The sequence below is a fragment of the Phaenicophaeus curvirostris genome, chromosome 15 (assembly GCF_032191515.1).
Source record: "Phaenicophaeus curvirostris isolate KB17595 chromosome 15, BPBGC_Pcur_1.0, whole genome shotgun sequence".
In the NCBI taxonomy this organism is placed as follows: domain Eukaryota; kingdom Metazoa; phylum Chordata; class Aves; order Cuculiformes; family Cuculidae; genus Phaenicophaeus; species Phaenicophaeus curvirostris.
Window position 1 is genome coordinate 3,368,776 of NC_091406.1, and position 16,797 is coordinate 3,385,572.

The 16,797-nt window shown below is 42.7% G+C and overlaps 1 protein-coding gene across 5 annotated transcripts in view; it reads right to left on the minus strand.

The window, feature by feature from the left end:
• Window positions 1-6,037: 6,037 nt before the first annotated feature.
• The window catches only part of MACROH2A1 (macroH2A.1 histone), a 44,158-nt gene continuing 33,398 nt past the window's right edge, over window positions 6,038-16,797 (minus strand). For all 5 annotated transcript variants that reach the window (XM_069869353.1, XM_069869351.1, XM_069869352.1 and 2 more), the window contains exons 7-9: window positions 14,475-14,564; window positions 11,192-11,366; window positions 6,038-6,767 (exon numbers count right to left, since the gene is read on the minus strand). In XM_069869353.1, the coding sequence (XP_069725454.1) occupies window positions 6,602-6,767; window positions 11,192-11,366; window positions 14,475-14,564 (431 nt within the window). In that variant the 3' untranslated portion in view covers window positions 6,038-6,601. The remainder of the gene's footprint in view (window positions 6,768-11,191; window positions 11,367-14,474; window positions 14,565-16,797) is intronic.

The following is a 16,797-nucleotide window of genomic DNA, read 5'->3' on the forward strand; positions in this document are numbered from 1 at the left end:
TTGAGGCAAAAAAAAGGAGGGCTGTCTAATAAATCATAAAGGGGCATTGTGCACAGACAAGAGGGGTAATTTTCCTTTCCCTAACATACATGAGGATAAGCCAGCCTGAGACCTGTCTAAATCCTGGTGTTGCTCCCTCTAGACACGAGTAGATCGGCGTGTTTGTATTCCTGATGGAGCCGGAATAATCAGAAATAGTTTCACACCGTTTTCTGCACTCTGTCTTGCTCTTTTGTCCCAAGCCAGCATTTTACCACATCACAGCAGCCAGGTAGTTACTTCAGCTTTAGTCATTTTATGAACCACCTGTTCGGGTCCCAGTTTGGCTCCCAGTTCACACCAGTGACTCCCGTCAGGTCTGGAAACACTCGCAGCTTCAAGGAAGTGCTGCAGGGGAGGCAAGAGGCAAATCTGAGCCTGTAAGAGGGCTCAGGTTTGTGGTGCTCTTAAAGGTGAACATAAATTACACTTTATAATGAAAGCTCTGGTTTAAGAAGAGTTATTAGTGTATTAGGCTGGGCTTTATTAGCTCGGAGGGCTCGGAGCCGTGTGGGAGGTGTGACACTGGCTCCCTCTTCTGTGGGAAGCAGTAACTTTTCTGGTTTGGAGAACTTTGAGGCTGCCAAAAGCAGACGAAGCCCACAAACTGTCCACCATCCCCTCCCACCTCGGAGACATAAAAGCACAATTAGGGCAGACAGGGTCAGATAACGCCCAGCTGCAAGGCAAGTGCCAGAGCTGCCTCCTCCCCTGGGGAGCCCAGGGTGGCCGAGGGGTTCGGCTGGAGCTGGCAGTGATGGTTTCTTGTTAAAAACTGGGGAATTGGGGAATGCAATGGACCTAATTCTCTTCAGGTTACTGGTGAGTAAGAAAATCAGTGGGAGAGCGATTAGAGTCCATCTCACCCTAAACGACAACTGCAGGCAGTGCTGGCTCCTTTTGTACTTGGGGAAAAAACCACCCCATTTTACATATTTCCTATAATTTTAGGATGAAAACTGTAATGCATTTTACTCTTTGGGCCCTTTTTGCCTCTTTCCCCACTGCCAAGAGGACCCCACAGCCTTTGGCAAGGCTTGGGCTGATCACAAGAGCTGCTTGTCTGCCCTAAACTCTGCTGTACGCTCTGCAATTGAAGTGTCTTCAAACCTCGTGAAACAAGGGAGGGAAAGAGCCAATTGCTTGATGAAACATGCATGTCAGTAATATTGCATAGTGATAGGTTCATTATGAATTACAATCTGCTGAACGAGAGAACTCATGAGGGAGGGATTGTGCATGAGGAGAACAGAAAGAAAAATAGGAGGGGGGTGATTTTTATGCCTATGAGGGTGTCTCCTGGGCATAACTGGAGTTGAAGACCTACCATTTTGTTCTAACTGTTTGGATTTGCTTGCAATTAAAGCCTAGTGGAGCTGTCAGGGGCTGTTGACAAATATATTACAACCAACTTGGGCGAAGCAAAAGTTACTTAGAATTAATCCATCCCTGCATAACACTCCTGTTTCAGAAGAATGTGCCAGGAGGAGTAAGTACAACCCTGACCGCGTTTGAAGAACCTCCTCAAGGTGGAAATTTGCAAATAGGGCTACTGTAGTATGTAATGAGAAGCTGCAGGGCTTTCAATTATCCCACATAGTCTGTCTCTTTGCAACTTGACTGACAGCTAATTATGCTGGTGCCATTTTTTTTTGGCAGTGGAATTTAATCTCCCAGATGGAAAGCAAATCAATCTGCCCATCGCTGCAGCTGAGGCAGACTTTGGCTCAACTTTAATTTATTCTCTTAAGCCTAAGAAGGCCGGTCGTTTCAAGGTACAAAAATATCAAATTCCTTCCGTTAACCAGGCTGGTGAAAAAGTGTGGTAGAGTTGGGATTTTGTAGAATACGCTGTGAAGTGTTGTCACTCCCTTTTGTGTTAGAAACAGCGGTATCATCTCCCCTTGATTCCTCTTCGTGGAATCTGACAAGGAAGAAGCATTTATGAGCAGGTTGCTAGTGATAATGGTTAAACATGAGTTGGGGAGGCATTAAGTAGGATTCTATGGAGGAATGAACTAAATCTCTGAAGAACTCAACACAAAAAGGAATTGGTGGCAATTTTCAAGCACTTTAGCCAGTGTGCAATAGCCCAGTTCCCATTGGGTTTCTCGACAGGGATATAAATACAATCCTTCTACTTACCTGCACTCTTCAGGCCTATCAATTATGCTGCTCCCTCGGAGTTGATGTTACAAGTTTAGGTATTACTGTCCTCTGTAAAACCATCAGAGAGCAGAGTATGTGACCACAGGCTATGGACCTCATCTTCAGGCACCTGCAGCTCCTGTCAATGCTGTTTTTCAGGCTAGAAACCCCAATTTTAGCTAGGATCAAGGGGAAGGAGCTCACAGAAACTTGGTGTTAACGAATGCTGGAAAATTGGAGCCTTGTTTTTCTGTAAACTTTTGTCTGTTTGGCTAACGCTGTTTCAGTCTGTGAGTGGTACCTACATTTTTGCCTGTTATCTTCCCTTTTAAGGGACTTTCTCTGAATTCTTAATCCCTCATAAAATATCAGCATGTCCTAATAGCCAGAAAACAGGACCTCTTCAGTGTAACTTTGCCAGCAGGGCATCTTTTTACCTAGGGGATGAATTTCAGAGCACGGATGTGGCAGAGATGTGAAGATAGACCCTGCCTTTTAGGGCAGGGATGTAGAGGAGACAGTGAGGCTCTTGGACCCTTTAGGTAGAAGCAATCGTTTGAACTTTGCACTGGCAATTGTCACCTTCCATAAGGAGAAGCATGCTGGTAGGGAGGGACCATATTAGTACCCAGGCAGGCACATTAGGGGTCAGCTTCCAGATGATTTAATAATCTAAAATTACATAATTATTTAAAACTATTTTAAATAGTCTTAAACAATTGGAACAATTATTTGTTCTTAATTTGCCTAGAATTTTAAATGCTGATGATAAACTGTATAAAGGAAGGACCCAAGACCTCTGAGCCAAATGCAAGGGCCTGAACCATCTTTCCATACATCCCATCAGGGTTGGTCCTTGCTCAGCCACCTTACTTCTAGAGATGTCCCAACCTCTGCTACAGGGTGATGTACCTCTGAATTTGCCAAAAAGCTAAATTCACGCTTCCAAAAGTTCACGTCCAGGAATGAGCTGAAGGAAATTCAGCAGTAGTTGCTACTGACTGAAACTAACTGTAGGAGACCTGATTTGAGTGGGATGTAACGTGAGACTGAAAGTCTAACCTGTCTATCAGTGCACTAATCACCCAGGAGACACAGCAAATGATCAGCCCTTCCCACACTGTTAAAGAAGCAGAGGCTAACCAAATGCTCTTACTCACTGCTCCCATTTTTTTCAGGAATAAAAGAAAAAATTAATTTCACAAAATGAGGATTCAATGAGGGGAAGCTTCAGAGGACGCTAGGTTGTAAAATGGGGGGGAGCTCCTGAAATGACACAACTTGATGCACCCTGAGGTCAGCATGGCGATGAGTCTTCTCTTCTGCTGTGCAAAATATCAGTGGATTAAAAGCAGAATATTAGTGAAGAGCAAGGCTTGATGTAATGAAATGAAAATGCTATTGGCCACAAAATGCTTTTAACTTTCCAAAGTATTGAGGCAGTTGAGAGAACACCCATTTTGACTGTTCTTCTCACATCAGATCCATAATGAACTTACCATTAAGAGAGTGAGCTATAAGGGCCTTCTTATTCATGGCCTTCCCAAAGTGGGATTTGTTTGGAAATGGAGCTTGCATGTTGAGCTGTAACAAGCAAAACACGAGGGAGATTCCTGAAGTACTGTTGTCCTGGCCTCAGTACATATTAGCAGGAATTCCTTCTGTTTTTCCTGTTATGTGTAACCTGATAGGTTACCTCTTAGCTTTTTGAATATAAGCCATAACCTACCCAGACTGCCCCAGGAGGCTGAGTTCCAGCTTGTTTTTTGATCTCCGGTGTCCTTGACAGAGCGTGCTGGATTTCAGGCCCTCAGAGCAGTGTTCCTCAGGCTGCAGGAGATGTGGGTGAGCACTGACTGAGGGGCAGGGTGGTCAGAGGCCGGCTTGCTCCTTCAGGCAGACCTTGCCTGGCTATGAGTGCGACGGGGACCAGGCTGGGACAAAGTGATGGAATTGTGGTGTCCTCTGAACACAGCGAGTGAATAAGAAAGAAGGTGCTCTGGTACTTGCACAAGAGAACAGCGATGCCCCCATGAGCTTCAACACTGCAAATGATTTCACACAGCAGAAAACTTGGTCTGCAGTTATGAGTTAGAATGAGAAGAGCGAGCTTCTGACAGGTCTTGGGCTGTGGCCCTGCCCACCATGGGGAGCAGAGCGTTTTCTTTGAGGCAATCTGTAAAACCCTTGATAACTGTTACTGGTGACACTGGGATGTGGTGCTGAGAGCTCAGAGACTTGTCAGGTGGGAGAAAGACCTTTTTTTGCAGAAAGACATGAAGCTGAGCAAAGCAAACATCGCATTGCAAGCAATCCCAGTGAAGTCAGTAGAGGTGTTTACGGAGCCAGCAACTGAACACACAGCTGAGATGTGAGGCCAGAAGAAGCAAGTTGAAGTGATTGGAATTCCACTAGTTTGCTTTGGGATTTTCTAGTTGAAAGGCAAAAGCTGGCCCTCCCAGCATGGTGCAATGGGGCAAGACAGCTTTATTAAATGCTGTGGGAGGCTGTCTTTGAATACTTGTGCACAAACATTTTTTTCTGTTGTTGACATAAAAATGTGAGACTTCATGCAGTAAAGTCTACTGAGCAAAGACACCACAGAGCTGTAATCTGGACTTATTTTGATGTGCACATTCCTTCCCTGTTAAAAATACCCTTCTGTGCTGAAACCACCAGGGCCCTTCTCCCACCAAGCGCTTCTTCAGGCACCTGCTGAGCCGTGGTTTTTGTATTTCTCAATCCTCAGTGACACCTAGTGAAACTGGTGAGAAGTGCAGGCTCGGTTTTATTTCTAGGGACTGATGCAACTTCAGTCACGCATGCTTCACAATGAAACGCTGAAGTACTGCACCTTACTTAATTTGCTGCCACTTGAATGGCTGTCTTGGGAGACCTGGTACCAGAAGCATTTTGGCCATTTACAAACGTTTAGTTGGAGCCCACAGTATGGTCAAACACCTTCCATATTTGAGGCATAAAATTAATGTTCTCTTTCCTCCTTTTAAGTTTGTGTGTGTGTTTAGAATGACGCTGTTTTAAGTTTTCTCATCTGCTGCTGCTCCTCTTCCGCAGCCCATGGGAAAGCTGCAAGTACCTGGACTGCTATACAAAACCCCAAACTGCTGCAGGAGCTTAAGCTACACATTTTTCATATCTGGTATCCCTGAGCATACTGGAAAGTCAGTCAGATTTAGTCTGCTGGTTGCTCTGGATCAAACCAGAGGGGGTGTGAAGTGCTCTTTCATCAGCAAATGAAGTTTTCAGCAGAGATGGAAAACGTATGCCTACTCTCTAGTAAGTAGCACAGAGACTTCAAAGGAAGAGCTTCTACTTCAGAGCCAGCATTCACAGGCAACAGCTTTGGAACATGCAACCTCTTCTTCCTCAAAGTACAAACCCGAGCGGCTTCCGTAAAGGTTTACGCTGGTATGGATTTCAGCTGTGCAAGTGCTACAGCAATGAGTACAAACTGGGCTTGTAAATACTTGGGAAAAATACAAAGTGGCTTCAAACAGGCCAGTATTAAATAACTGGAACGAATTAAAGAAACTCTAGGCCTTGCTTGATCTAAAAGGCTTCAACATATCAAGCTAAAAGTCAATTAAGTCAGATTCTGAACAGGAAGATGTGAAGCACCAATGGGAAAGTCTGAATACTCACTGGAAAAAAAGATCCAACTGCCAAGTGTTGCTGGGCACGCTCACAGCCAGCAGACTCCACAGGGAGGAGGCCCAGCATCTCCAACCGCATTTCCAGGCTGCTGGTTCAGATCTGGTGTTTTATTGTCCCTCTTAGAGCAAACATTTAGAAAATGAAGGTTTAAGGGAAAAATTAATTCAAATACACCAACAGTTCAAACATTTTACTAAATTGATTCACACACTTTCAAAATTGTAAATATAATTAAGGACAAGAGGGTTTCTGTATTTTTTTTTCTTCCAGATTTATCATTAAGACAATAAACAAACACAAATTAGGTTTATAGCATCTGTTCTTTTAAAAAAAATGAAAGGAACGCCACTCGATGTATTGATAAAGCACCACGACACAGTTACAAAATAGGGTCGGCCTGTTTCTTTCACAAGTAAAAGACTACATACTCCCTAAGGGCTTTCTGCTTTAATCCATACTTCATTAAAATAAAACTATAAAATCTCCTAAATTACACTAAGTTCAGACGATGCCTGGGATACAGTGCATTAACAGCAGTAACGCCAACTATCAGTGCCAACATAAAACATTTTTAGAAAGTAAAAACAAACAAAAACCTCCCACCCACCCCAACAAAACCCCCACCTTTATTCCCCTAGAGGAGCAAATTTAAAATAAGGGCTGCTCTGCTTCACGATGAGTTAAGGAGTTGGGGAGGACAATGGGCAGAAGGGAGGGCTGGTTCTGTAGCTTTCTAGGCTTAGTTGGCATCTAGTTTGGCCATTTCCTGCACGTAGATCCCTATACTCTCGCTGTCAAAGAGCACGAAGTACACCGTCTTGATTGAAGAGGACATTGTTGACACAAAATAGCTGGAGATGGCTTTCAGGATCAGCTGAGCGGCTGTTTGCTTTGGGAAGCCGTTTCTAGAAGGAGATTCAAAACAAGAAAGAAAATCAAGACTTGCTGAACAAGCTTCTGATGGTGTAACCTTGAAGGGAAGGCTCAGTCCTTTCTCTACCACAGTAACTAAAGCCACAGCGCCAGTGTTGACAGCTTGAATTAGAAGCTACAAGCTTGTTTGTTTAGGCAAGACTTAAAATGTTCAATCAGAACAAGTCTCAAAATATCCGCACTAAGTCCACACACATTAATGGGTTGAACCTTACAGTATCTGATAGGTCAATTCTCATTTAATAGACAAGTAAACCAATGGCCTGAAGTGTTCCAGGAAGCAGCACATTCACCAGAGTTGCAGAGTCAAACCTGTTCTGAAAGCAAACCAACCATTAAAGAGAAATAAGAAGGGAGAGATAACTCAATATAGAAAATGAAGCATGAAAAGACACAATGTACAAAATGGTTTAACTACTATTAATGGTTAATAATGCAGCACAAAATTAAAGAAGTTAATAACAACAGTGGTTGAGTTTTCTTCCCTGGAGGGGTTCAAAAAAAAATGTGTAGCTGTTGGACTTCAGGGCATGGCTTATTAGGTGTGGTGGTGTTGGGCTGGTGGTTGGACTGGATGAGCTTAGGGGTCTTTTCCAACCTTCATGATTCTAAGTTACTTGCACGGCCTTGCTGCAGCCGGGAGAGAGGAGGAGTTCTGCACTTTGGCAGTGAGAAACAACACTAACAATACCCTTCCCATTTCAAATGTGGTAGAAAAAATGAAGCAGTCTAAGGGAAGGTGAGCAAGTCTGCTCTCCTGGGCCGTGGTGAGCCTGGGGGTCAGTCTAACTTTACTGGTCTTCGGAAGCCAAAGGAGCTGTGTCAAGTCTGAGGACACACTTAAGGGACTTGATAGCTTTTTCAAGCCCACCTCAGCGACATTTCCAACGCTCCTGACATCCTTTTTAATTGTAGGTTGATTCAATCTAAGCACAGTCAGAAGAAAAATACCTTGAAGGACATCTAATCTGTATCAACCGGAGAGACCAAAAACCCAGAGGCCTTCCTACTTCCCTAGTGACACCTACAGAAGAGGATCCTGCTTCCTTCCTCTGGAGAAGCCCCAGACAAACAGAACAAATCTCAATGCTTTCTCAGATGACAAAACTGTGCGACTGAGTTTCAAAGCTCAGTGCCTCAGCTGGGAACCCTTCTTACAAGTTTTTTCCCATTTTTCTCTCACAGCCCTTGTCTGAAAGTTTCATCTGATCTTAAAACCGGTCAAGCGCAAGTAGAGTGGTCTGAACAAAGCCTGAACTGTAAGTTTTATAGGTCATGGCAAACTCCTGAAATCACACCTGGAACCTGCTCTGAATGTGGCCCAAGCTTTGCTGCCCTATTGCTCATGAAGCGCTGTTCCCCTCCTCAACAGTGGATTCACCCTCGCACACCCCGAGCTGCAGTGAAGCGCATTGCAGTGATCAGTCTGAAGGTGATGGGACATCATTCACTGTTATGAGCAGGGCCCAAACAGAATTTGAAAGAGCCTGTTGTGCATCACCTTGTTGCTGGACATGCACTTAGAGACAGATGATGGTTACTACTTCTTGTTTTCAAGTGTGTATTATTAATGCTACTAATAATTTACAGATTACACGGATGACTGAGTCTCCCAGGAGTTTCCTCAGCAATTCCAAGAAGCTGGGCTAAATCCACCTCTGGCACTAATAGATGCAGCATCACTTCGCATTTGTTCACTGAAGCACCAAACTGATAATAAAACACTGTTGCACTCTCCCTCTCATTACATGCTGCAAGACACAAAACGAGAAAGGCAACTGCCTGTGTCACAGCCTGCCTCCTGCACATTACCTTGCCATAAAATACACTCTGAGAGCAATTCTGTGGTAGTGCTGCCTGTAATCTGATATGATACAGGCTGCCTGAAGATAATGCTTGTGATAGTTGAAAAATGATGACATGAAATAGTTCATGCTGTTTCTTTCTTTTCTGTAAATGCCCATTTTTTTCTTTCATTGAAGAATAAAAAAAGGAAAAAGCATTGTGAGAAAATCTTGTAGTCTTCTAAAGCCAAATGAGCTGGTCAAGGAGAATCAGCTGTGGGACAAGTTAATCAACTGAGAGCATTATTTTGACATAGAAGCTACTTCCTACTGCTGGTCTACACAGAATAAAAGACACCGACACTGTGTCTCCACACCTGATCACTTGCTGGATACCAATGAAGGCTGCCCCCTGGCAGATATTGAACAGATCTGTGAGAAATTTTGCTCCTGAGCAGGAACTGTCATGCAGCATCAAAATCAGGGTATGGACTATTTTTGAACTGCTAACAGGGGACTCATCAGCTTCCTCTTCAGAAGCGTTCCAGGAGGGTGGTCACAACAGGGCAAATGGAAGAAGAGCAGCCTGGTCAAACGGAGGCATGCAGACAGGGAAGCCGATTAAACGGAACTGTTTAGAAGCACAATCTCAAAAGAAAAGAAAGAGATACTGTAGAAAAATGAGAAGTAGGATGCTGACTCAATGGCCACGTGCAGGCCACAAGAAGAAACAGAAGCCTCTCATGTTGATCTACTGGTCTGAGTTAAATTCTTGTACAAAGGCAGTTTGAGACCTTGCCCAAGGCAACGTCAATTCAGATCAAAGTCAGAGCCTCAGAATGAAACCCTGCTCTGTGGATGAGTTTATGTTCAGTCCTTAACTGCTCTTTCCCTGCTCTCCTGTCAGCCCTAGCAGAGTGAACTCCAGGCTACCTTTCCACAGCACCCAACTTGTGCTTTCCACAACTTCGCTGTAGCTGAGCATCTGGCCCACGGAGCACTACAAGCATGCTATTTTATTTTCCCCTGTGATTTATTTGAACTGCCCTCATGTAATCCCATTCCTCAACTATAAAAGAGTATGAAACTGTTTATGTGGGTTTATTGGGTGATGTCTGCTTGACAGATGTCTGTACTAGAGCAGCTGCATGCATGTGGTGTCTTTGGCATTCGCTGTCCTTCAAAGCTTCACTTTTAATTTCTTTTTAACGCTCCCAACTTCATAAAAACAAGTCAAGAGTATTGTCAGAGTATATTCTGTTCTCTCCAAAATTAATTTAGGCTTCAATATCTCCAATTAAGAGAAAAAAGAGAAAATACACAACCCCATATATTTCTCAAAGCCTGTTCATCCCTCTCCATCTTTTAAAAGCACCACTTCAACTGGCTTGAGTAAGAATGACATGAATGTGCCAAGTCCAGAACTCAGCCACAGCCCGTGCCTGTCATAACCAGATTTTGTAACAGAATGTGAATCTCATGATTATTCAAGGTTTCATCATCTTTCCAGCACCACTCAAAGACTTCCCAACAAGGGCTGGGAATGGTTCTTCCCTGGGAGCAATCCAGAAAAGAAAGGGCTCTGCACAAGATACTTCACATTCCATGGTCACTCTACAGTCCAGGAGGAATACGGTTTCTCCCAAAATGGAATTCAGAGCTGCTCTTTGTACTGGTCAGCCTGTGAATCCGACAGCCAATTCAACAGGTCAGCACAAACCCTCCAAAATATTTCTCTAGCATTCCACAAAGTTTGCTCATGTTATCCTCTTAAATGACATCTGTGCCAATTAACTTGATTTGGAGCTTTGCCTGATGCAGGTTGCTGAAATATATCATCCTAGTGAAAATTCTTTTTATTGTCATTCACCCAAAAGCCCAAACAGTGCTTTCTGCTCTAACCCACAGAACGCGCAGGAATTAATCTAGTGTTGCAACACAGCACAATGGGAAGAATACTCTTGCTGTACATCAGCCAACTTCTTTCACGGCAAATTCAAAAGGGGCAGTTGTTCAGGGCTAAATACACAACTGTGTAATTCACCCCGGATTTGGCCCTTGGTCTTCATACTGAGTCATCATTAAGGGTCAAATGTTTCAAATCTCCCTCCTCACCCTAAGTCCCTAAGATTAAAAGTGTAGTCTTGTATTCAGACTCTTAAGAATGTGATCCAACTTTCAACAACACTGAGCATCCCGTACAAAGCCAAAGCACCTCAGCTTTAGACTCTGGCTTCCAGAACCTTGGCAATTTAAGCCCTTTTTCTTCTGAAAGAGCCCCATCATGCAAACTGTGTGGAATTCAGCTTATGGATTTTGAGCGAAAGCCTGAAGTGACTATGCAAATCCTGAGAATCAAGGTACTTCAGGTTTGCTGCGTAAATGAACACTAAGGCATGTCCTTTGGTCATCCTGAGATATATATTGCAGTAAGTTTTATTATGCACTAAAACTAGGTAAAATAGACCCCTTTTCTTCATGTTCTCCTCCACATCCCCAACTTCTAGGAACAAATTCATAGTCTCAAAAAAATCTTTTAAGAGATTGGAACATACAAGGTAGCTCTTCAAAAATGTGACCTATTTGGCATCAGGTTTGTGTAATAGCCTTACCTGCCACTGCCAATTGAAGGAAATGCAATTGATTTCAGCTTCTTTTCATCAGCCAGAGCCAAGCAGTTCTTCACCGTCTTTTCCAGCAGCTCCTCACATTTGTCTGAGCCCCAGCCTGGGCTGTTACAGTGGATCACAAATTTCGCAGGCAATCCGTGGCCAGCACTGACAACAGCTGGTAGGAAACGAAAGTGAAACATAATTGGTTTCCTCTCTTTAGGATTAAAAGAGTGCATTTGTGATTAAAATAGCAAACAACTGACAGACATTCCTTTAGCCCCTGTGAATGTCTTAGATTACAAATGACACAGCCTTAAAATAGAACAACATTATTACAGAGACTTTGTATTTTCTATTTCCAGCTGCACTTCGCTGTGGTAATTTATAAATCACAGCTCTTATTTTAGAGAGAGCAAGAATTCATGGCTGACATCAAAAGAAACACATTTATACTGGGGATTGTGCAACCTTGTGTAACGTGTAAGGAGAAAGGCAGTAATCTGTTAGACTGTAAATCATTCAAGGGATGATCTTGCCTTGGTTCAATTTATTGCAGAGCTGCAGTAAGTAATGGGATGCTGGACAGTCACCCAGAGTTACGACTTGTGTGACCTTCAGCTACTCCTGCTAAATACACAGTTTGGTTAGCTACCTTCTGATCGTGCTGCAGCCCAAGCTGGATCTGTTCAGAGCTATTAGTGCTCTGCAAACTAGTAAGGCAGGCTGGAAAAGAGGTGAATTAAGATTTTGGCTTTATTTCTAGCTTTGTTTCCGAGTAACTGTAATGAAAACATTTTGTGTGATTTCAAGACTTTGGGCGTGGTCTTATTTAAGCTTTTTTGTGTATGGGTCATCAAAGACCACTTAGACAACATTGGTTTTAGTTTACCTCCTTCATTACATCCTCGACAGACGGCTGGTGTGCATGCATTTATGTATTTACCATGTTTCATTGACACTGTTTATACACCAGCAGGTGAGGCCTCGTCTGTACAAAGGAAGGAATTTTTACCACATTAACCACATATCGTCACCACAATAATGTCAGGGACATGTGGGGACCAAGAGGATGCAGCACAGCCTGCTCACAAACTACTGACAGCCAAGGATTCTCCAGACAAGAGAGGCTTTCTCTCAGCAGGAGAAGACATTCTGGGTTCACCACTTCCTATCACAGGGTGCCAACAGACTATGCTCTGTCTGGCATGGTAAGATGATCACTGCCATTTCTGAACCCACAGGTCTGTGGTTGCAATTAAAAACTTGTACGTTTGGTTTTGTTAAAGCAAAAGAGGGAGGCAACACAGCCTAATCACAAGCTGAGGGAAGAAAACACCCAGGCAAAATCTCACAAGGGCACGTACTGAACCTTCACGAAGAGTCAGCCTCCTTAACATGCACGCTCTGGGATATAATCGTACGCAGCCGCAGAAGCAGAGGCATAGAATCACAGCTTATGTCTCCAAAAACAACAACAAAAATATCAATAATTAAAAAAAAAAATCAGGTTTGTAAATGTGCTTGGAGGCCAGAAATCCTGTACTCCACTCTGGAATGGTTATGAGGCATTTTGTTTTTCAAGTATAGTAAAAATAACTCTTGGAGCCCAATTGTCACATATGGATACTATCCTGTAGCTGTGCAGGAAAGAGAAAATACTCTGTCATGTGGCATTCTGACCGGAGGTTGATCAGAAAAGCACATTTTGAAAGACAATAGAAGCAAAAGCATTTATGCTCCTATGAATTTGTAGATCCTCAACATGTTGAATAGCCTCAGTGTTAGGCAATGCTAATTTGTCATAATGTGTGACTTAAATGTTGGCAGACTCAGAATACATCATAAATCCAAGAAAAATCTATTAAAAGCAGCTGACATCTCTCTAGGCAGATGTGAAATGTGGATAATATCTTCATCCTGAAAGAATAAAATACTGTATTGATACACATCACCAACTTTAATATTTCTCAGGGAATGTTTTTTAGCGTAGTCATTAATTAACTCATTAGGATTCTGCTGAGGACAAGTGTTAATTACCAAGAGCAGTTGTCCCTTATTTCAAATGCAAATGCTCTGAAAGGAGAAACAAGTTATGCTTTCACTGCAAGAACAGCAAGAGAGAACTATGAACATGCTCTGTGTGGGTTACAATTAGATTCCAGGTAAGGATACCTATACAACTGAGAAATCCAAGAATTGGATATCCGTATGACTGAGGAGCTGATGTGTACCAATTCTTCTCTAGATCATCCAACAATTCCTAACAGTCAGTTTCTGCTGGTGTAGCACAGAGCTCCCCACAGGGTAGGACGGCCCGGCTGCTCCTGGATCCAAGGGATGCACTGATGGCTAAGAAAAAAAATCTTTTTTCCAACCAAACCTGTAAGCAGTTTGGTCTGGGCTGATAACACTGCACAGAAAGAAGCAAAAACCCTGTAACTGATTCTACATCTTTTTGCAGAACAAGAATTCCAAGAAAAACTTATTACAAACTTTAAAAAGCAAGGGGGAAAAAAAAACCAACTCCAACTCAGTAAAGCCCCAAATGTAAGCAGCTGTAATTTTTCCAGTTGGAGCTGAAGTCCGACAGGTCCCCATCAGCTTCAGTCAGAATGCGTTTACAAAACTGCAGGCACTGTGTTTGTTTTTACAGCATAAACACAGATGGTGGAATCGGCCTTCGATATGAACAACGTGTATCAGCAATTTCACAGATGGTGTAAAATTATATATTGTCATTACCAAAGTTTATTACTCATACAGTAGATTTTTCTCAGATACTACATAAATTTGGATAACTAGGCATCAAAAAGTCACAAGCTTTTATAGTGATGATTTTGGCACTGATTAAATGAAGTATCCAAGCAGATGCTTAACTTTAAGCACATGCTTAAGTTCAGTGAAAGTGGTGTTTCAGCAAAGCAGATGTTTAACAGAGTTGGATTCAACTGTTCTGAAAAATAAGCATCTCATCAATTGCTTTTCTGACCTGTGCCCTTAATAATCAACATGCATTGTCTACGCGTGGACCTGTGCACAGCCCCCTTTCACTTGCAGTATCACATCGCTACACCATTTCCCAGATTCTTTGGGAAAGGTTAAGACCCAACGTGTGTATTTTAACTTTGGAGAACACAAGTATCACATAACCCGTAGAAGCTGTCCGGAGAGAGCATGAACCCAAGTGTGGTACCAGATGCTGACTGCGATGCCGCTTGCCGCTGCCAGCCACGCCAGGGCCCACAGTGGTTTGTTTGTAAGTTCCCGAAGCGCAGAACCTCACCTCCGGCTATGTCCAACGGCCCGTTCTTTTTGCGAAGCTCAATGACAGCTTCCACAAACTCCTTGCCGCCTTTCTTTTCCAAAGTGCTCCCTGAACAGAGAATTGTTATTTTACTCCTCTGATCCCACAGCAGACATAGGACTCATCGGTATTTTTCATTACATCATTCTGGAGTTTTCTGCCCAAACGTTTTTTTGGGGACTGCAAAGTAAGATCTAAACCTTTTGGGACTTCAGAATTAGCTAGCGATTAAAAACAACAACAACAACAACAAAAAGAAAAAACCAAAAAAGACAACCCTAACAACCCAAAATCCTGACATCGGTAACCCTTGCTAACATTCTCAGACTCCGGTTTTAAAGCAAACCATCTGACATGACATCCCTACCTCCTTCCTTATCAGGAGCATCCGTTACTGTGAGATGTTCCGGAAGAATGGGCTAGCTCAAGAGCGGCTGAAGGTTTGTAATTCCTTCCCCTACGATTCATTTCCCCTCTCTCTTACAAACTGTTTCAAAGAGCCATTTGCCACAATAAGAATTTGAAACTCACCTGATCTTGATCCCTGACCCCAACAGGTGGCACCAGGAATGAAACAGTCTCGTGAGTGCAGCGGGCTGCTTTACTTGGTAACTGCCCAGTTTGTTGAGCCACCTTTAACCAAGAGGAAGAGCCTCAGAAATAAGGAGAATCTCTAAGGAACATATTCCTCCTTCTCTAACTACAGCTAAGGAGCTGGACAAGGCATTCTGGGAGGAGCAGAGCTGTGCAGTGTTTCAGGGCAACCAAAAGGTATGCTGGTTACAAAGGCAGTCCATCACTAAGTGGTTTAGATCTTATTTTGCAGCTCTAGTTTTAAATATTAACATTAAAAAAAACAAAACAGCCCAAGAAAGCATTTCCTAACTACATAAGCATCCCACATAATTTTGCATTGTGCATATTAATTATAAAGGTAGATAAGTAAAAAGCAGTGATATTGCAAAGGCTCTGATTTGATATATTACTTTGAAAACATATTACTAGGATTGCTAAAGATCTGGACTTTTTTTTGGTGAAGCCCTTTACTTTCACTGATGAAGCAAGAAAAAAACGCATTTTCTGATGGAAGTGCACATAGTGTATGCTCAGGGAAGCAGCGCCCCTCCTCCAAGCCCCTGTTCACTGAACGGGGCTACAGAACTAAGGACTCCAAGATGCTTTTGTTTCAACACCATCGCTACATTTCTTGCAAAATGAAGATTCAAAATTGAAAACAATGAATTTGTTTATTCATTCAAAAACTTACTCTGTGACCCTGCTTCCATTTTGCTATTGGAATTTGTGGCTTTTGTGCTACAAAAGCTGAGAATAATTAAAAATGTATGCTTTTTTCTTTTGCTTTTTTCATAACCAATTCACAACAAAAGCTGTATGGCAAGGTCAGACCGTGTAGGGTCTTTGCTCTTTGTGCTCATTTAAGCCTTTTTATATAAATACTTCGGTTTAAGATGATTTAAAGAAATGCCTCACTAAGAATGTTCTGAAATGCCAAGTTACCTATCCTGGTGCAACGTGAGTAGAAGGAACCATCTTACAAATCTCTTAAAAGAAGATGGTAATGACCTTGTTTGTAGCAGGCAAGGTGTCTTAGGAGAGTGTGCTAGGAAGGCAGATGCACCCCAGCAGCGAGGTGCTTGGAAACATGCTGAAAGGCCAGCATGACACACAGTGCCCTTTGCAGAACCCATCTGGGAGATGTGGCTGATGCCAGGGTCTTTTCAAATCACTACGAGAGGGGAGGGAAAGAAACAGCCTTCCGTTACACTTATATTCTCGCCGTATGTATTTCCATATCATTCCTATATTTGTATATATTCCAGTTACATTCCCCTTGAGTCCATGAACTCAGATCAGTCCTAAACCCATGACATTCCTAATTCTTAATTCCTTGTTTCAAGGGGAAACATAATTAAGCCTTGTGCAGAACCCAGGAACAAAAAAGATCTATTAAATAGGTCATTTCTTTGCCATTGCAAAACTGTTGTACATTTAATGGAATTTAGCCTAGTTCGGTTTAATTCAGTCCAGAAGGATAAGCTTTTTCCTTTCCGCTGGGAATTAATTTATAATTAAAAGCAATGAACAACCTTGCCAGTTTATTTCACTGAGCTCTCTTCTTGTAGATCTGGTACAAAGAAGAGCAAAAGTCTTACAGGGCATGAATTGGTGAGGGTTGCTGATTTCCTCCTCAATTACATTCTTCTTCTGATTAATAGTGAGGGTTTATTTCGGAATTATATTCCAGAACTGTGCTGTAAATTAGCTTCAGCTGGGAAAGGGT